This window comes from Carassius auratus, unplaced genomic scaffold (genome assembly GCF_003368295.1).
Source record: "Carassius auratus strain Wakin unplaced genomic scaffold, ASM336829v1 scaf_tig00008846, whole genome shotgun sequence".
NCBI lineage: Eukaryota > Metazoa > Chordata > Actinopteri > Cypriniformes > Cyprinidae > Carassius > Carassius auratus.
This window is the reverse complement of record NW_020523980.1, coordinates 65,268-85,531: the sequence shown is the minus strand read 5'-3', so window position 1 is coordinate 85,531 and position 20,264 is coordinate 65,268. Positions and strand designations below refer to the sequence as shown.

The following is a 20,264-nucleotide window of genomic DNA, read 5'->3' as shown; positions in this document are numbered from 1 at the left end:
TTTATACACTGTATTTTATTACTCGTTACTAGTTACTCCTTTCAAAAGTAATATTATTATTTTCCTTATTACTTTCTGGCAACAGTGAATAGTTAAATTACTTTTCCTTCACGCCCCTGTCACGATGGCGATCCAGAAAACACAGGGAGAGAGAGATCCAAATGCAGGTATGCTTTTATTGAGGTAATCCAAATCATAATCAGTCCAGACAGGGGTCAAAACCAAAGTAACAAATCAAACATGAACAGACACTAAACACACGGGCAAGAACAAGACTAGAATAGTCGTGAAAACTACAAGGACTGCGTGACACATACTAAACAGACAGGAGTAAATACACAGGGAAATGACAGTGCTAATGGGGAATTGACTGAGTGCAATGATTAGACAGAGATCGTGGGGAACGAGGATATCTGAGGTTACCACACACTGTGACAGTCCCACAGAAGTTTTAATTGTTGAATTGTTCTAAAATGTTATAATATATTTCTGCTCATCACTGGTTTGTGTCAGAACTTTTAACAAACACTCATGGATTGATAGTGACTTTTAAGTAAAAGCTAATTGCAGCTATCATTTCTCCGTTACCCAAATATAATTATAATTCATGATTTTATTTAAAAAAAAATCATGTTCATAAGATTTTTAATTATAGTATATAATTTCTATGTGGATCACAGGGATGTGGGCAAGCCATGTAATGCCACAACTTACACATCTGAGATCAGATCAGCTTTACTCCTGACAATATTCCCATCCCCTGAATGTAAGCTTTTCCATGTGCCAAGTTTTCCTGATGCACTGCTGACTTCATGTGAAAATTATGAAAATAAGTCCAGGAATTATTGGATGTTGAGACATCAAAAGTAACGTAACTAAGTAATGAGCTGTTTTATGGATACTGTGCTAATGCTGATATCTTATTAGTTACACTACTTATCACTGCAAAAGTAATATTATTACAATAACTAGTTACTGCCCAACACAGTGATGAAAGTTTGTCATGTTCTGGTAGAATTAGATGATTGTGAGACTCAGACGTAGGATTACTGTGTGATTCAGGACAGGGATGAACTGATGTGTGACAGAGTTGAAGAAGTGAACTCTTATCAACAAAGACATGAAATCAGTGAAAATCATAAGGAAAACATTCTGATTTGACTGTTTTATATACAAACCTATACTGAACTACATCTAAAAACTGTGTGAGTGTGTGTGAGAGAGAGAGAGAGTGTGTGTGTGTGTGAGAGAGAGTGTATGTCTGAGAGAGAGAGTGTGTGTGTGAGAGAGAGAGAGAGAGTGTGTGTGTGAGAGAGAGTGTATGTCTGAGAGAGAGGGAGAGAGAGAGAGAGAGAGAGAGTGTGTGTGTGTGTGTCCTCCTCTACAGCAGGTGGCGCTGTTGTTTATTGTGCTCGTGAAAACAGGAGCGAGTTCCGGTGAATATCAAATGTCTGCTCTTTCTCCTGCTCATCGATGAATTTCGTTGATAATTTACACAAATGGACGAGTAGGATGGATCTGGTACGTGTTCTGCGGTTATAATGTTTCACTCTGTTCGATTAAAGGTGATGAAGGGGCTGTCAGAATGAGTTTAATCTGGAGCGTGTGTTTGTGGAATATGTTCCTGTCGGTCCCGGTTGACGCGGCCGCGATGTGTGTGTGTGTGTGATGTTATTCACTCTGTTTTAGGACTTCGGGAACAAACTGCCCCAGGCTCTGTCGACAAACACTAAACTGCCCCAGTCTCTCTCCTCTAGCGCGAAGTTTCTGCCCTCAGACCCGTTTGAGCGCTACAGGCGTCCGCAGGGGGTCCGAGTCAAAGAGGAAGACGAGAGTGTGGAGGACTTCTTTCATTTCGGTGAGTGTCTAGACACACACACACACATCCATACAGACTCTCTCTCTCTCACACACACAAACACACACACTCTCTTAAGTCAAGTCACCTTTCTGTGCATTTATTTGCAATCAAGTCAATGATATCGCTGTAGATAAAGTGACCCCAACTAAGCAAGCCAGAGGCGACAGCGGCAAGGAACCGAAACTCCATCGGTGACAGAATGGAGAAAAAAAGCTTGTGAGAAACCAGGCTCAGTTGGGGGTCAGTTCTCCTCTGACCAGACGAAACCAGTAGTTCAATTCCAGACTGCAGCAAAGTCAGATTGTGCAGAAGAATCATCTGTTTCCTGTGGTCTTGTCCTGGTGCTCCTCTGAGACAAGGTCTTTACAGGGGATCTGTATCTGGGCTCTAGTTGTCCTGGTCTCCGCTGTCTTTCAGGGATGTAGAGGTCCTTTCTAGGTGCTGATCCACCATCTGGTCTGGATACGTACTGGATCCGGGCGACTGCAGTGACCCTCTGATCTGGACACAGACTGGATCTGGTGGCTACGGTGACCTCGGAGCAAGAGAGAAACAGACAAATATTAGCGTAGATGCCATTCTTCTAATGATGTAGCAAGTACATCGGGTGTTATGGGAAGTGTTTCCGGTTCCGGTTTACCTAATTAATGCAGCCTAAAGATCCTTTAGCGGATTTGGATATTAAAAGCATATTAGTATGTTATGTGTAAGCCAGGTTAAAGAGATGGGTCTTTAATCTAGATTTAAACTGCAAGAGTGTGTCTGCCTCCCGAACAATGTTAGGTAGGTTATTCCAGAGTTTAGGGGCCAAATAGGAAAAGGATCTGCCGCCCGCAGTTGATTTTGATATTCTAGGTATTATCAAATTGCCTGAGTTTTGAGAACGTAGCGGACGTAGAGGAGTATAATGTAAAAGGAGCTCATTCAAATACTGAGGTGCTAAACCATTCAGGGCTTTATAAGTAATAAGCAATATTTTAAAATCTATACGATGTTTGATAGGGAGCCAGTGCAGTGTTGACAGGACCGGGCTAATATGGTCATACTTCCTGGTTCTAGTAAGAACTCTTGCTGCTGCATTTTGGACTAGCTGTAGTTTGTTTACTAAGTGTGCAGAACAACCACCCAATAAAGCATTACAATAATCTAACCTTGAGCTCATAAATGCATGGATTAACATTTCTGCATTTGACATTGAGAGCATAGGCCGTAATTTAGATATATTTTTGAATGCAGTTTTACAAATGCTAGAAACGTGGCTTTCTAAGGAAAGATTGCGATCAAGTAGCACATCTAGGTTCCTAACTGATGACGGAGAATTGACAGAGCAACCATCAAGTCTTAGACAGTGTTCTAGGTTATTACAAGCAGAGTTTTTAGGTCCTATAGTTAACACCTCTGTTTTTTCTGAATTTAGCAGTAAGAAATTACTCGTCATCCAGTTTTTATATCGACTATGCATTCCATTAGTTTTTCAAATTGGTGTGTTTCACCGCACCGCGAAGAAATAATAGAGCTGAGTATCATCAGCATCACAGTGAAAGCTAACACCATGTTTCCTGATGATATCTCCCAAGGGTAACATATAAAGCGTGAAGAGTAGCGGTCCTAGTACTGAGCCTTGAGGTACTCCATACTGCACTTGTGATCGATATGATACATCTTCATTCACTGCTACGAACTGATGGCGGTCATATAAGTACGATTTAAACCATGCTAATGCACTTCCACTGATGCCAACAAAGTGTTCAAGTCTATGCAAAAGAATGCTGTGGTCAATTGTGTCAAACGCAGCACTAAGATCCAATAAAACTAATAGAGAGATACACCCACGATCAGATGATAAGAGCAGATCATTTGTAACTCTAAGGAGAGCAGTTTCAGTACTATGATACGGTCTAAATCTTGACTGGAAATCCTCACATATACCATTTTTCTCTAAGAAGGAATATAATTGTGAGGATACCACCTTTTCTAGTATCTTGGACAGAAAAGGGAGATTCGAGATTGGTCTATAATTAACTAGTTCTTTGGGGTCACACACACACATACACACACTAGAGCTGCACAATTCTGAGAAAATTTTGATTTTTTTTTTTTTGTGTCCAATAGACATCCCGATTACGAACTAATCCAAATAGTGTTTACTTTACTAGAAGCTGTGACAAAATATTAATTTACACCATTTAAAAGTTATTATTAAAAGACTCATTGTTATTTAGAGATGAGGTTGTGTGGGTGTTTAAATCAAGATTACGATCTTTTAACTATTAATCATGCAGCTCTAAATCACACACACACACACAGATATATAAACATAGATACACACACACAGATACACGGCTCGTTATTCTTTATTTTTTTCCCACTTGTCTTGTGTTAATGACACAATCATTTTCAATCTCATAACTTGTAAGCTGTTTTTCTGCTTGCAGTTGTGGCATTAACCATGAGTAGGTCTTAAAGTATTTTATTTATAAATGCAAGAACTAACACCCTTTCAGTTTTATATGGGTTAATTTAAAATATGGATTAGAAAGTTTTGTCATTGGGTGTTTTAAAGTCATAATTGATGGTGTGCGGTCACTTAGAGGGACATTCGGACAAACATCATCATTCTGTCAGATTTACTGACTTTCTTCTGTGGATCAGAACGATGAGATGAAAGTCCCTTGAAAGTCACTGATGCTGGTTAAGACTGGAATGAATATGATATCTTGTGTTCACCTGGAGCGGACTGCAGTTAATTGTGTTTCTCTCCGCAGCTCAGCACCTGCAGCAGCAGACCGGAGAGTGTCTCACGGCTTGCTGCGGCACATCGAACCCTAAAAGCCTGTCTCTCTCCGATCCGGCCAAGACCCCCAGTCGTCCCTCTGCGGACCGGCCGTACCACTGCCAGGACTGCGGCAAATACTTCCGGATCAACGACATCAAGCGGCACCAGCGGATCCACAGCGGAGAGCGGCCCTTCCCCTGCTTCCAGTGCGGCAAGAACTTCCCCACCTCCGGGGACCTGAAGAGACACGAGCGCATCCACACGGGCGAGCGGCCCTACCACTGCCTGCAGTGCGGCAAGAACTTCTCCGACTCGGGCCACCTCAAGCAGCACGAGAGGATGCACACGGGCGAGCGGCCCTACCAGTGTCCGCAGTGTGCCAAGAGCTTCTACCGCTCCGGAGACCTGAAGCGCCACCTGAGGATCCACAGCGGAGAGCGGCCCTACAAGTGCCTGCAGTGCGACAAGACCTTCTCCGACTCCGGGCACCTGCGGGGCCACCAGCGCATCCACACCGGAGAACGGCCCCACCGCTGCACGCTCTGTGAGAAGAGCTTCTTCAGATCGGGCGACCTGAAGCGGCACCACAGAACACACACGGGCGAGCGGCCCTACCAGTGCTTCCAGTGCGGGAAGAGCTTCTCCGAGTCGGGACACCTGAAGGAGCACCGGCGGATCCACACCGGAGAGAAGCCCTACCACTGCAACCAGTGCGACAAGAGCTTCTCGCGGCTGGAGCGGCTCAAGGGCCACCAGAGCATCCACACGGGCGAGCGGCCCTTCCACTGCACGCAGTGCGGCAAGAACTTCTTCCGCTCGGGAGAACTGAAGCGGCACCAGAGGATCCACAGCGGCGAGCGAGCGTGAGCAGACCTCGCTGACGTTTGGCCTTCGCTCGAGACTACGTGTTCCTGTATGAGCACATGTGAGCGGCAGACGCTTGACCTCACTGACCCTGTAAGACTGTAGAGCACTGCTGATCACTGACTCTGCTCTTCATCTCGTGTGAGAGCAGCACATGCTGTGTGTCGCTGTGAGTGTGCATCTGTTGGTCATCGTAATGAAGCCTGCTCCAGCTGTTCATCCTCTGACTGATGCTCATGGGCTTCGTTCATCACACTCTGTATGTTGTTGAGAAATATATAGTCCAGTGACTCATTAGAACTGTAAATTGTATTACAGTTAGTATTACTGTGTGTTCTCACATTCCCTGTATTTAAGGAGTTCTTCTCAAACTATGTTTAAAAAATATATATAAACCTGAATTGTTTTATTGTTAACATGATTTGATGCCACAGAAGCGTCTCCAGATCCTCTTCGTGTGTGTCTCGATGGTGGCTCTGTGTTTACTAGCTGCTGTGTAAATAATGTATGTGAAACACCAAATAACGTTACTTTTTAACTGCACCACTTTATTTGTTTCTACTGTTATAAAGAAGCAGTTATAAAGTATAGATGTGCTGTAAATCAGCAGCTGTTTTTGAGCAGCAGATGATAAATATAGTCAACTCGGCTCATAAATCACATTAGATTTACTTTATAGTCTTTTTAAAATTAGCTCTTTACACGTATCATGGTTTTGAATGGTCTTCTATTTTTACTTTATATATTTACGTATTTAGCCATCTTTAGTTTGTGTTTAGTTTTCAAGGCTTTAATGTCACCAGAAAGGCTTTTTATAGTAAATTAGAGGATCGAACTATAATTGTGTTCTTAGTGTGAATTAATGTTTTCTTCATATGTGTGTCAGGATAATAAACACTTGAGCTCTGATTACAGCCGCGCACATGAACATGCAGTTTATTGTCCTTCTGTAACATTTCCACTATTATTATTATATTAGATCATTAATAAACGATGATGTGAAATCGAGTGATTCAGGGTCGTTTCAGTTTTCGTTGAGTTTTGAACGACACGCCACACATTGTCTCAGTAAATTACTCGCCTCATTTAAAAATGTGAGAATGTAGCCTTTTAGATACATAGCCAATATTTTTACACAATAGAAAAAAGCGCTGCAAACCGCTTCCGCTCTGGTGTAAACAATGCTCATTTTACGACATCAGCGTTGGTTTACGGCACCGATCAGTCGGAAGTCTGGTAACCAGGGAGACTCCGAGACACTGCGGCCGGCGCGAGAAGGTGAGCTTTGTTTAATTCAAAATGTCCTTATTTAAAGCAATACATTGTCCGATTTTCGTCACAAAGGACTATTTCATGTGTCTGATGGTGTTTCCACGAACCCGTAAACGGTGACTGACAGGCAGCGCGCGGAACACGGCAGTCGCGCGAACAAAAACAAACACTGACAGAAAATCTGGAGCAAACAGCAGCGCGTAAAGCAATCCGTTCTTTAGAGTGTCATGTGAGGCTCATTAGCTTTGATTCGACTGATTGGCGGCCCGTGTCGTCTGTCGGATTGCTTTGCTGGTGTTTTTCTCGTGTGTTTGTCGCTGATCTGAGGTCAGTGCGGTGCTGATGGCAGACAGGTGCGATGCTCAGGTGTTCTCTCACCTGCTGAGACGCTCCTGAAGATTTAAACCTGCTGCTGTGTTTGTGTGGAATCTCGTCAGAAATGCGATGCAGCGCGAAAGTGATCTACGAGCACATTTGTGTGTTCTCAAGGCCTCTGTGTGTGTGTGTTTCTCTAGAGCGACTCCATGGAGGTCCGTGATCCGGTCCTGGAGCTGAAGGACGTCCCTCCTCCTCCTCCTCCTCTTCTTCCTCTTCCTCGCCTCCACAGCACCGGTTCTCCGCCGTGTCTTGGGCCGGGCCGCCTCAGTGTAAGCGTGTGTTCCCGCTGTGAGGCCAGCATCCACCTGCAGCAGGGTTGTGCTGAAGCGGGTGGAGGCTTTCCTCTGTGTCTCTCTCAGACAAACACCCTTCCTCACGCCGGGTCTGTGGGAGCGCCCTGCTGCGGGGGTCTGAGGCAGCAGCACACCTGTGCCCCGCCGGGCGTCTGTCTGTGCCACAGAGTGCCCTCTCTCTCTCACGGTGACCCGTCCTCACCCTCTCACCTCTGCTCTCTGCACCTGAGTGTGGGCCGCGCACCGCAGTGTGTGAAGGGCGTTCACTGTTTGCAGGACTGCTGGAGAAAGGTTGGTGTATCGCACTACTGTTTTTGGGAGCACATCCTTCGTTCCTCAGTAAAGCACAGCCTCGACTGACTGAGGGCGAGGCAGAAATGTGGTAAAACTCACTGTAGGGCTGTCGGGTGGATTCTGCGCTGAAATCTAACATCAGTCTCTTCTGCTTTCAGAGTTTACATGTTGACTCGGAGAAGGTCTGGCCGAACATCCCTCCACCTGTCCCTGTGTGCAACGGCTGTGGTGTGACGGGCGCATCGTCTGACGGTCTGCTGGGGGTCCATTTCGGCAAAACCACACAGAAATACGGTCCGTACACACACAAAACACACGTTTTGACTCTTGAAGTTGTGCCTGTGGAGTGTGTTTGGAGTGTGTCTCTCTGTGTCGCAGGTCCTCTGGAGACCGAAACACTGCCACCCATCGGGGTGTTCTGGGACATCGAGAACTGTGCGGTTCCCAGCGGACGCTCGGCGGCGACCGTAGTGCAGAGACTCCGAGAGCGCTTCTTCCAGGGACACCGCGAGGCCGAGTTCATCTGTGTGTGTGACATCAACAAGGAGAACAAGGCCGTCATCCAGGAGCTCAACAACTGCCAGGTGCATTAGTGTTCACTGTGCTGTGACTGCTGTTCCTCTTCAGGAGAGCGTTTCTTCACGGCTTCTCTGTTCTCGCTCAGGTGACCGTCGCACACATTAATGCCACCGCCAAGAATGCAGCAGATGACAAACTGCGTCAGAGCCTCCGGCGATTCGCAGAGACCCACGCCGCTCCCGCCACAGTCATCGTTGTCTCATGTACGTGTCTGCAAACGTGAAAAAACTGGGGTTCTTATATTTGATGGGATTACATGATGACGAATCAGATTGTTGTTTATCTCTTTGGATGAAAGTGCTTGATTTATAATGAGTCAAATAAATCCGCTTTACTTCCTCCAGCAAAACTAAACCTTTATTAAAAAGAAGGTTCTCGTTCTGAACTTCTGGCGTCACACAGATGAACGTCATGAGCGTCCTCCTTCACCTGTGATCAGAAACATGATCTCCTGAGTAACCTGAGGACATTAGGAGGAAGCAGGATTTCCAAATGTGGAAAAGTGTAAAGCTTTAGCTGCTCCTGTCAAAACTAGACTGAACTGACCGCAAACACACAGTGATGAACTGGTTTCAGGTAGACTAGACACACCAGCAGCAGTGACCCTTCAATCTAATAAGGGTTAGAGACAACATTAAGACTGATTCAAACACAGCCTAGTTACAAACACTGTAAGCTGGCCTCATGTAAAACACGAAACCGAATCCAGTCGTTCTAATGTCAGCGCTCTCTGTCCTCCACACAGCGGACGTGAACTTCGCCAGTGAGCTGAGTGACCTGCGGCATCGACACGGGTTCCAGGTGATTCTGGTCCACAAGAGCCAGGCCTCGTCTGCCCTGCTGCAGCATGCACACCTGCGCGCCGCTTTCGAGGAGTTCGTCTCAGACCTTCCTCCCGGGATGATCGTCAAATCTCAGGTCAGCCGCCACACCTCACTCTCTGTTCCTGACTGCGTTTCCTACAGGTGAACACTGGTTTGATGAATGCAGAGACCGGCCGGCTGGTGTTTCTGTTTGAATGCAGCGCAGTGTTTGGATGCTGCTGCTGTAATCATGTGATCGTAAAGTCGTTCACTGTCTGACTCCATGCTCTGAGATTTTATTGGGGTTGGTAGAGAGTTAAAGCTGTCAGCGGCGGGCTAGACGCTGAACTCCAGCACCATCTCAGATCTCCCAGAGTGCTGTTTGTGTGTGTGCTCCTCAGCCCAGTTTCAGCCTTCTGTTTGTGCACCGCCTCCCCACGCACCGCGACACCAAAGCAGTGGCCAACCGGCTGCAGCGGCTCTCCAATAACTGTGGAGGGAAGGTGTTGGGTGTGTCGGGCAGCTGCGCCGTGCTCCGGTTCGCCAGCACTGATGCAGCCGAGCGCGCCCGCAAGCGCATGGAGAACGAAGACGTCCTGGGCCACCGAATCGTGCTGTCCTTCTCTCCCGACGGCCCGGAGGAGGAAGAGGAGCGCCGGCCTCCTGCCGCCTCCTCCTCTTCGGTCTTCCTGCCCGTGGAGAAGCCGCACTCGCCCCGTCGCCTGCGGCGGGCATCTCGCTCATGCCAGGGCGGAAGCCACGCCCCCGAGCGCCCGTATAGTCCCAGGAGAGCAGGCCACGCCTCCTCATGCAGCCCTGTGATGAAACCCCTCCCCCAGGTCAGCTGTGTACCCGCCTCTGCCCGCCTCCTCCCCATCATCCTCCAATCGCACGCTTCCTCTTCTCATGCCCTTCTCATTGTGCTGCCGCTTGCCCTGCTTGCGCTGCTCGTCCTGCCGCCGTCCCGCTGCTGTCTGACCTGTGGCGTGTGCCGCTGCTGAGACTCATCTTCCTCTGTCTTCATCTGTCCTCCCCGTCACATTCCTGTCTCTCGCCTCATTGGGAATCGGCCGTGTGTTCGTGTGTGTTTAAGTCAGCGCTGTGTGTGTGTTTGCTGCAGGCTGTGAGTGCTGTGACCCGTCCTGCGACTGCCTCTCCCCAGAGTCTCCCGGTCCTGTGTGCAGCCGTTAAACCGGCAGAGCCGCCGCAGCGCAGCCGCAGGTAACCCAACACACACATGCATATGACCACAAATCAAAGCGACAAAGTTGTCTCCACAGTTTTATAAGGCTAAAATCCAAGTGATCGCGCCTCACACAGTTCCAAGCATTGCTAACTTGACATTTTCATTTCTGTTCAATTTCATCATAAAATGCATTCAGCCAAACACACTGAAAAACGCTCTACTGTTCGGTTTAAACATTCTTTAGTTCAATCTGTGCCCCTTCGAGTGACCACCGTACCGCTGGGATTCTTAGGCAGAGCACATTTGTGTATTTTCCATCCCTCTACACCTAAACCTACTCCTCACAGAAAACCTCCTACCCTTTTTTTTTTTTTTTTTTTTTACAATCTCAAATAAATAAATCCATTCTGGATGATTTATAAGCTTTTGTACCTATGGGGACCTCAATTTAGGTCCCCACAGTTACACAAGTCTCCGTGAGTTGGTGTGCATTCAGGGTTAATTCCCCAACGGACACACACACACACTCTTCTCTCTCTCACACACGTACACTCACACATACAGGTGCTTCTCAATAAGTTAGAATGTTGTGAGTGGTTTTATTTTAATAAACTCAAATTGTGAAACTCGTGTATTAAATAATTTCAGTGCACACAGACTGAAGTAGTTTAAGTCTTTGGTTCTTTTAATTGTGATTTAATTTTGGCTCACATTTAACAAAAACCCACCAATTCACAAATCGGAACAAATCTCAACAAATTAGAATATGGTGACATGCCAATCAACTCAAAACACCTGCAAAGGTTTCGTGAGCCTTCACAATGGTCTCAGTTTGGTTCACTAGGCTCCACAATCATGAGGAAGACTGTTGATCTGACGGATGATCAGAAGACAATCATTGACACTCTTCACAAGGAGTCACAAACATTCATTACCAAAGAAGCTGGCTGTTCACAAGTGTTCAGAGTGCTGTATCCAAGCATGTTAACAAAGTTGAGTGGAAGGAAAAAGTGTGGAAGAAAGATGCGCACAAATTTTTTTTTTTTAATACATGAGTTTCACAATTTGAGTTGAATTATTGAAGTAAATTAAATTTTTCCATAACATTCCATTTCATTGAAAAGCACCTGTACACACACGCTTGCTCTCTCACGTGCACACACACACACACACACACACACACACAACACACACAGAGATCAGATTTTGGAAAAACTGTTAATGCAGCAAAACAAACACACCCCTTCCCCAACAAGGCCTCGCCCCTATTTTGATAACTCCACCCCACATGTACAAACCCTGGCAGCGACGCGGGTGGAGTCTGTCATTCCTGCGGCTGCTGCATCTTCAAGCAGAAGCCAACACAGATTAGTTGTGTGAAACAAAGCTAAATCTTCCTAACTGGCCGATCAAAACCTCCTTCCACTCCTTAATTTTCCCCTCCTCTGGAAACCTGCTCCAATATTTACACGGTCCCACCTCTTGCCTGATCATAACCCTCGACCATTCTCCCGGTCATTACTAGAGAGTGTGTTTGGGACCAGGTCCAATACTGCATTTAAACAAAAATAAATATATAATTAAAATATAACTTTGACAGCATTATTATTATAATTATTATTATTAAATGAGCTCTGAGATTGTGAAGTGTTTGTAATTGGATGCTGGTGTGTGTGTGTGTGTGTGTGTGTGTGTGTGTGAAGGCGGGACTCTCCTGGCCAGATGTTTCAGGTCAGCACTCCTTCAGCATTCAGTAAACTAAGTTTGCAGCGGAACTTCAGTCCCATGATGCTCTCTCAGAGCTCATGGTCATCACGGTTAGTAAATCACATGATCTTTAAACACTTTATAAATCTCTCTTGCATTCTTGTCACGTGTTGGTTGGTCTCTGCTCTCTTCAGGAGCGCGTCCCCGTGCCTGTCGAACCGCTCGTCTCCGCTGACCGCTCCGTCCCCCAGCATCTGCACCGATGGCCTGGCCGAGCCCTTCTCTGATGGAGTGGACGTTCAGGTCACTAATCTGGACTACAGGATGTCACGCAAGGACCTGCAGCAAATACTACGAGACGTGTTTGCTAAACATGGCAGAGTGAGTTGCTTTTCACAAATTCAAAACCTGAGTGCATTAGGAGTTTCGTTCATCTCTCTCTCTCTCTCTCTCTCTCTCTCTCTCTCTCTCTCTCTCTCTCTCTCTCTCTCTCTCTCTCTCTCTCTCTCTCTCTCTCTCTCTCTCTCTCTCTCTCTCTCTCTCTCTCAGGTGAAGAGTGTGGATCTGAGTCCTCACACTGACTATCAGCTGAAAGCACGGGTTCACATGAGTTCGCTCCAGCAGGCCATCGGCGCCGTCAGTCTGCTGCATCGCTATAAAATCGGTAGCAAGAGGATTCATGTGTCTCTCGTCACCGGAGCCAGTAACAAATCTCTCACCTGCCTCAGGTATCCCACAGGCTCTGCTTCTGTTCTCCGTTCTCTTTTCCTGTCCTAGATCTGACTGTGTTTGTTCCTCAGCTCAGAGATCATCAACATCCTGCAGGACGCTCCGGCCAACTGCCTGCCTCTCTACAAGTTCACAGAGACGTACGAGAGGAAGTGAGTGACGTGCTCAGACATGCGTGTGCTCTCGTGTGTTTGACTCGACTCCTGATCTGTGTGTGTGTGTGTGTGTGTGTGTGTGTGTGCTGCAGGTTCGGTCGGAAGCTGGTGGTCAGTGATCTGTACCGGCTGCCGGAGGTGGTGTGTGTGCGTGAGCAGGGCGGCGGGCGGCTGGTGTGTCTGCTGTCCAGCACTCAGGCCCGTCAGAGCCCGCTAGGATCCGCACACTCTCACAACAGCTCCAGCACCGCCAGTCCAGTTCTGTTCGAGGAGCTGGAGTACCACGAGCCCGTCTGCAGACAACACTGCACTCAGCAGGACTTCAGGTGAATCTGGGCACACGTGTATTCATCAAGTTGCAGATTTTCATGTTTGCTGTTTAGTTTCAGTAAAAGCTCTTTTTGGGCTGGAGAGGAAGTTCTGAACTTATGATGTTTCTCTTCTGGTTTCAGTGAATCTGATTTTGATCCGGATTCTTACGTGATCCCGTTTGTGCTGGTGTCTCTAAAAGTTCTGGCTGCTCATGTCCACAGTTTACTGCAGAGTCACGAGGGAACGGTGCCGCTGCTCAGGTAACACACACACACACACACACACACACAAAGCAACAACGTGTGATTATTTCAAAGGGGCTGATTCTTTTCTAAACCTACTTTATTTCATTGGTATTTTTAATCTCTTTAGCACACGTGACCGTTCTTTCTCTGTACAGTTTCCCAGAGTGCTATGCAGCAGAGTTCAGTCCTTTACCCGTAGCAGAGGAGGGGAAGCTGGAGGGAAGCGTCCCGTTAGAGCACCTCATCACCTGCATCCCTGGAGTCACTATCGTAACGGCCCAGAACGGCTTCAAGATCATCAAGTGGATTCACAACAAACCCCCGCCACCAAACGCAGGTGTGTGTGTACCTGCTTAACCATATTTTGGGGACAAATCTGTACTCAGAAGTGAGCAGGGGGTAGGAATGGGTTGAGGTTAAAAGTGTATAACTCTGTATTTGAAAACAATGGAAGTCTATATAATGTCCCATTCCACGTGTGTGTGAGTTTGTTTCTGTGTGTTTGTCAGATCCGTGGCTGCAGCGCAGTAAGAGTCCGGTCGGGAACCCACAGCTGATCCAGTTCAGCCGAGAGATGGTGGATCTGATGAAGAACCAGCCGTCCTGTCTGGTGCCCATCACAAAGTTCATTCCAGCGTATCACCACCATTTTGCCAAGCAGTGCCGTGTGTCCGACTACGGGTACTCCAAACTGCTGGAGCTGCTGGAGGCCGTTCCTCACGTGCTGCAGGTCTGAATGTGAACACAAGCACACACACACGCTAACATCTGTTTGACATTCTCTTACATTCCTCAGCCAGTTTAAAATATGTGTGTGTGTGTGTGTGTGTGCAGATCCTGGGTTTAGGCTCCAAGCGTTTGTTGACATTGACCCATCGTGCTCAAATCAAACGCTTCACTCAAGACCTGCTGAAGCTGCTGAAGTTTCAGGCCAGTAAACAGGTGGTGATCAGGGACTTCACGCAGGCGTATCACTGGTGAGGATCTCTGTACAGCATCTCTCTGTGCTGCTGAAGCATGAGGCTAACTGCTTCATCCTGATCTGTTTGTGTCAGGTGTTTCTCCAGGAACTGGCAGGTGGTGGATTATGGGATGTGTGATCTGATGGACCTGCTGGCTGAGATTCCAGACACAACGATCACGGTCTCTCAGCAGGATGCTGACACGCTCATCTCTGTTCCTAAGAGAGGTGAAGCACTGCTGCGAATACGCTGCGTCACGCATTCATGTAACACGAACCGTTCATCCATTCACACCCAATGTTAGGGTCTTATATGACAAAAAGTGCAGACAGTCAGAACCGTTTCTCTCTTTGTCACCGTTGTACACACCCGTACACTCACACGCGCACTCTCATACTCACACGTGCACACCCGCACACTAACACACACACTAGCGCGCACACCTGTACACTAGCGCACTAACACACACACACCCATACACGCACACTCTCATACTCACACACGTGCACACCCGCACACTAACACAGACCCATACACTTACACGCACACCCGTGCACTATCACACACGTGCACACACTTGATGCGCACACACTCATACACTTATACACACTCGTACACTAATGTTGTGGTCGTGAGTGGTTAGGCCATGGTGTAGCCGCTGAATGGGTCTGTCTCCCTCAGAGCGGACGGTGGAGGAGCTGGAGCGCACACGGCAGTTTGGCAAGGAGGTGGTAGATCTTCTGAGACATCAGCCGCACTTCCGGATGCCCTTCAGCAAATTCATCCCCACGTATCACCACCACTTCGGACGCCAGTGCAAGCTCTCCTACTACGGCTTCACCAAACTCATGGAGCTGTTTGAGGCCATTCCAGACATTCTTCTGGTCTGTACACGGTGCAGATGTGAAGGTACTCGAGCACTCGGCAGGAGTCTGTGACACGCTGTGTTTGTGTGTCAGGTGCTGGAGTGTGGAGAGGAGCGGCTGCTGGCGCTGACGGAGGTGGAGCGCGTCAAAGCTTTAGTGGCTCAGCTGGTGAAGCTGCTTCGGGCCCAGAGAGACTCGTCACTTCCTGTCAGTCAGCTGCTGAGTGAATACAGCAAGACGTTTGGCTACAGCCTCCGCCTGCAGGACTACGACGCCGCCACGCTGCCCGCCCTGCTCAACAAACTCTGCCACGTGGTGAAGGTGAACGTCATTTCATTTCATTGCACTGAGAAGCCTCCTTAGATGATCTTTGGCATATCTCTCTCTCTCTCTCTCTCTCTCTCTCTCTCGAGGTGGTGGACACTCCCGAAGGGAAAGAGGTGCAGCTGATTAACAGGAAGTCCCTGCGTGCCTTGACGTCTCAGCTGCTGGCCCTGATGATGTCACTTCCTGAGGATCATGATCATCTCGGAGTGGAGGAGCTGAGGAAGCAGTACGAGCTCAGCTATGGAGCGCCGCTCAACTCTTGCGAGTACGGCTTCATCTCTCTGAACGAGCTGCTGAAGAGTCTGCCGTACCTGCTGCAGGTGAGAGCCGCGGCACGCGTCCAGCACTCGCTCTGTCCTGACGCTGACCGTTTCTTTCTTCTTCTGCAGCTCTCTGAAGGCGAGCATGATGACGGTGACGCAGAGGAGCGTGTGAGGCTGACCAAACTCTACCAGTTTGCCCGCAGCATCCGTGCGCTGCTGCACACGTATCATTATAACCAGATCTTCCTGTCGGAGTTCTGCGGTGCCTTCAGCAAATACACCGGCCAAGAGTTTCAGCCGCAGACGTACGGCTATAAGACGCTGGAGGATCTGCTGGCTGCTATACCGCAGGTGCCCGAACACTCGCACTAGCTTTCTTTTGATTCAGCGCACTCACATGAATGCCTCTCGATGAATGCATTCTGTGTTTTGAAAAGGTGGTCTGGATTAAAGGTCACGGTCACAAAAAGATCATCGTCCTGAAGAACGACATGAGAGGTAGCAGAATCCTTTATTTATTTATTTTCCTTCCATTTTTCTGTCACTCCTGTGAAGTGCCTGTTCATATAAAAAGGAAAGTACAAGTCAGTGATGACTGAATGGCTTTGTGAAAGAGCTTCAAGCCTCACTTTCTTCTTTTTGTAGATTATCATTATTTGTGTCATTTACTTGCACTAACACATGCTTCCAAACCTGTACGACTTTCTTCTTTGGAGCATAAAAGGAGACATTTAATCATTTTTGTCTGAAGATGTGATGAATGCTCTTGGATGGTATAAAGAGTGCATTCAGTATAATTCAAGGTGTCAGGTGATCAAAACACGATCACGTCTGACCCTGATGTTCTAAGCAAAAGAAATAACTTGTCCTGCATGATCTGATGATGACCTGAGCCGAATCCAGTGAATGTTCTCAGGGTTTGAAAATTAGCCCATAAATTACCCCCCCGGCATCTTGGGTGTTGTTTCAGATGAATCCAGTTGGAGTTATATTAATTAAATTCTCTTTGATCTTTCAAGTTGTTTGATGGCACTCAGCGGGTGTTGCATCAGTCCAGAAGAAGTTAAATATAAAAACGCCCAACCATTAAAAAAAAAAAGGGTCACCCCCAGGGCTGGACTGGGACAAAAAAAGGTCCCTGGCATTTTTGCTCAGACTGGCCACCACAATCGGTCAGATATAACCAACCAGTACACCATCCTTGTGATCCCTGCATATCTACCGTTCCATTCCCAAAAACCCTACGAAGCTGAGAACTAAGTGCCATGGACCAGTGTACTCACTCTCTCTTCGTGTGTGTGTGTGTGTGTGTGTGTGTGTGTGTGTAGCTCGTGCCAGTCCTGCGGTCACTGCAGACGAGCCGTGTCCTGATGAAGAGCCCCGGTCAGCCGAAAGCCCCGCCAGCGGTAAAGACTGCCGATCGTTAGCCTGTGCACCGGTCATCCGCTGGAGCTAATGAATCTGTGTGTGTCCTGCAGGTGAGATGGAGCTGCTGTGTCTGGGTTCTCCTGTGGATCTGCTGTGTGCTCCGGTTCCCTCCTGTCTCCCGTCTCCTCAGCTTCGGCCCGACCCGGTGCAGCTGCAGCCCAGGGATCTGATCCGCTTCGAGCCTCATCCGCACGCTCCGTCTGAACCAGAGCCGGTTCACGATCAGCAGCCTCAGTCGGCCAACGGTCCTCTCATGACTTCAGCTGCTGGTCATGGAGTGAGCAGGAAAACCTGCGTTACAGACAGCCCTGGCCGGCGAACGGCACGCAACAAGGTTAAACTAGCAGCTAATTTCTCCTTCACATCCGCCCTGTCTGTCTGAAGCGGAGCACGTCACGTGAGGAGGAATATTTGTGCAGCGTGACGTGTTATTCTGTGAGGCTAGCACATGTTCTGCGTGGTGAATATCATGACTGTTCAAAGTTTGATTTGTCTGGACTGCAGCAGACCTCATGTTCGTTTGGTGTTTCTCTCAAGCCAAGCCACTGTTCCTCCACGCGGGATGTTGTTTTCTTTACTGCAGCCGTTCGGTCGAGGCCTGAAAGTGCGGACCGCAGCTGATTGCTGGACATCACTCTGAGCTGCTGTGAATTCTCCAAACCTTCATTACGGTGAATCTTTCCTCCTGCTGAGATGTGCTGTCGTGCCTTTGTTTGAGATGTTATTTGTGTTGTTTGAAGCACATGGGCTTCCTCTGATGAAATGGAAGAATGAGTTTGCTGGAATTCACTTTATTCTTTTCGATCCGAGATCTCAAACACTCACAGATGCTTTTGTGTTAAGTCTCTTTCAGAGCCAGAGCCTGTTATCAAAGGGCCTTCCTCCCTTTTAACTGATAGATTAGTCAAAGCCGCCCGTCTCAAATTGCTTAAGTTCATACTGTGAATGAAGTCTGTGTTTATTGAAACTCTTACGGAAGTGTTTAGTTTAAGATCGTCTCAGCTCATCTCGAAGGAGATTCACAATCATCTCACCGTTTCGCTGGCGTCTGCGTGAAGAAGTTCATCAGGCCGAAGAGAAACACCCTAATATTCTGCAGACCGAGGCAGTTTGTTTTACGGATGTTTTTTTTGTGGTCCGGAAGTTGCTTTGCTAGTTCTATGCACATGGTGCATAAACCCTTGTTTCTAAGCAGTCCTTTGAGTAGCTGCAGGCTTTTACTGCATTTCTTCTTTTATGTATTTTGGCAAAATGATGCTAATTCAGTGTAACTGTTCCTCTGGAAATGCCAAGGTTGTTTACTTGAACCTTGAGTTCGTGTGTTCGGTTGCGGTTTGCTCTCCACGGAGGCTCTTCGATGGCTTTTACAATGGTTTGTATCAGCTTTGAGACGCCGGCGCAGGACTCCGCTTCTGCTAACGGCTTTGGGTCACAGTGGGTGGATTGTGTGCATGTGCTCTGTTTAGGGTCGTTTTCGGCTCGTAGCAACACGAGGAGCTCAGAGTCCTGTGTCTGAACGCTCACCTGTGCCGTACCACGGCTGTCGAACGCATTCATTTGTTTCTTTTAAGGGTGGCTCTCTTTGGTCAATGTTTTTGGAAACCTTTAAAAATGCTACCAGCGGAAACTCTTGAGCTGAAGTACATGTCTCAGTGATTTTATGCATGTTTGCATAACTTTGGCCTCATGTTGTTTATGGATATATTTGATTTAGACAGAGCATTTATTGGCCAGCAGAAATCTGACATGTTGTACATGTGTCTCATCTTTAGCGTCTCTGTTCGTCGTGTGTGTGTGTGTGTGTGTGTGTGTGTGTGTGTGTGTGTGTGTGTGTGTGTGTGTTCACTCTCACATCTGTCAGACAACCACAATGAACCAAGAAGCCTCTCAGATTGTGACATTCACTGAACTTAATGAGCTTCATGTGAAATAACGTGGACGTTCAGCCTCAAGACACTGGAGGTCTTGTATGATTTTAGTCTCCACCAGAAAGTCCTGTTAGAAATTTTTTTTTTTTTTTTTTTTTTTATTTCTATGTAATGACCAAATTTCTGTCATGTATAATAAATATCACAAGCATCATTTGGTGTCCTGTTTCAGTTGTTTGCCTCTGCCTGTATCAATGGTTTTCTCAGCTGTTAATGGTCTAGTTCGAGCTGTTTGGGAAGAACGTTCCTCTCAAACGACACGCAGCGGTGCAAGGTCAGTGTTGGCTGCTGCTTGAATTATTTTTTTTAATTTTTGGTATTTTTGTACTAATAAAAAATGGGAATATTTTATGTAAAATTCACTATAAAGAAGGTTTTTTCATTTTTAATTTAGGGCCAATATGCAATGATTAGGAATTCTGACACCTGTTGGAAACCTCTAGAATGAAACGGTCAGGATATTCCCTCTAGAAGCAGTAGATGGCTGCAGAGGAGAACTCATGAGTTTCCACTCCATTATACAGACCTTTTGATGCGTTTTGCTTTTAGATTTATATTCAAACATTATAAAATCACCTTTTGTCAAAGTTCAGCACAGTTTTGTATTGATGATGTATGAAGTAGCAACTCATGGGATATGCATGAATCTGACAGTTGATCTATTTTTAATTTGAAACTAAGATTGAGTGAACTGTTTCTAAACCGAACACCCAATCACAAACATAATGTGAGTTTAGTTATTGTTTGACTAACAGAAAGACTTGGAAATGAACTGATATTGTTATGTTAATGACAATTAGACCGACCGGTGTGTGACATCATCACCATCAGACCGACCGACCGGTGTGTGACATCATCACCATCAGACCGACCGACCGGTGTGTGACATCATCACCATCAGACCGACCAACCGGTGTGTGACATCACCATCAGACCGACCGACCGGTATGTGACATCATCACCATCAGACCGACCGACCGGTGTGTGACATCATCACCATCAGACCGACCGACCGGTGTGTGACATCATCACCATC

At 47.1% G+C, this 20,264-nt stretch overlaps 2 protein-coding genes across 5 annotated transcripts; both read left to right on the top strand.

Annotated features, from left to right (window-relative positions):
- Nucleotides 1–1,362: 1,362 nt before the first annotated feature.
- Nucleotides 1,363–6,415, top strand: LOC113072328 (zinc finger protein 239). The gene is made up of 3 exons (XM_026245348.1): nucleotides 1,363–1,521; nucleotides 1,690–1,858; nucleotides 4,627–6,415. The coding sequence occupies exons 1-3, from the start codon at nucleotides 1,474–1,476 to the stop codon at nucleotides 5,502–5,504; spliced, it is 1,095 nt and encodes a 364-aa protein (XP_026101133.1). The 5' UTR covers nucleotides 1,363–1,473; the 3' UTR covers nucleotides 5,505–6,415.
- A 209-nt stretch (nucleotides 6,416–6,624) lies between these two features.
- On the top strand, nucleotides 6,625–19,382 carry marf1 (meiosis regulator and mRNA stability factor 1). 4 transcript variants are annotated; one of them, XM_026245345.1, is made up of 25 exons: nucleotides 6,625–6,779; nucleotides 7,289–7,735; nucleotides 7,897–8,032; nucleotides 8,117–8,322; nucleotides 8,403–8,520; nucleotides 9,063–9,235; nucleotides 9,522–9,959; nucleotides 10,241–10,341; nucleotides 12,010–12,123; nucleotides 12,208–12,394; nucleotides 12,563–12,741; nucleotides 12,814–12,894; nucleotides 12,990–13,223; nucleotides 13,350–13,469; nucleotides 13,610–13,791; nucleotides 13,964–14,184; nucleotides 14,289–14,431; nucleotides 14,510–14,643; nucleotides 15,098–15,300; nucleotides 15,376–15,603; nucleotides 15,696–15,929; nucleotides 15,999–16,223; nucleotides 16,310–16,370; nucleotides 17,201–17,278; nucleotides 17,351–17,682. In XM_026245345.1, the coding sequence occupies exons 2-25, from the start codon at nucleotides 7,298–7,300 to the stop codon at nucleotides 17,680–17,682; spliced, it is 4,566 nt and encodes a 1,521-aa protein (XP_026101130.1). In that variant the 5' UTR covers nucleotides 6,625–6,779; nucleotides 7,289–7,297. The 4 variants fall into 4 exon arrangements, with proteins under 4 accessions (XP_026101130.1, XP_026101131.1, XP_026101129.1 ...); XM_026245346.1 differs by having other exon boundaries at nucleotides 7,289–7,420; nucleotides 7,897–8,322; nucleotides 17,351–19,382; XM_026245344.1 differs by having other exon boundaries at nucleotides 7,897–8,322; nucleotides 17,351–19,382.
- Nucleotides 19,383–20,264: the final 882 nt, after the last annotated feature.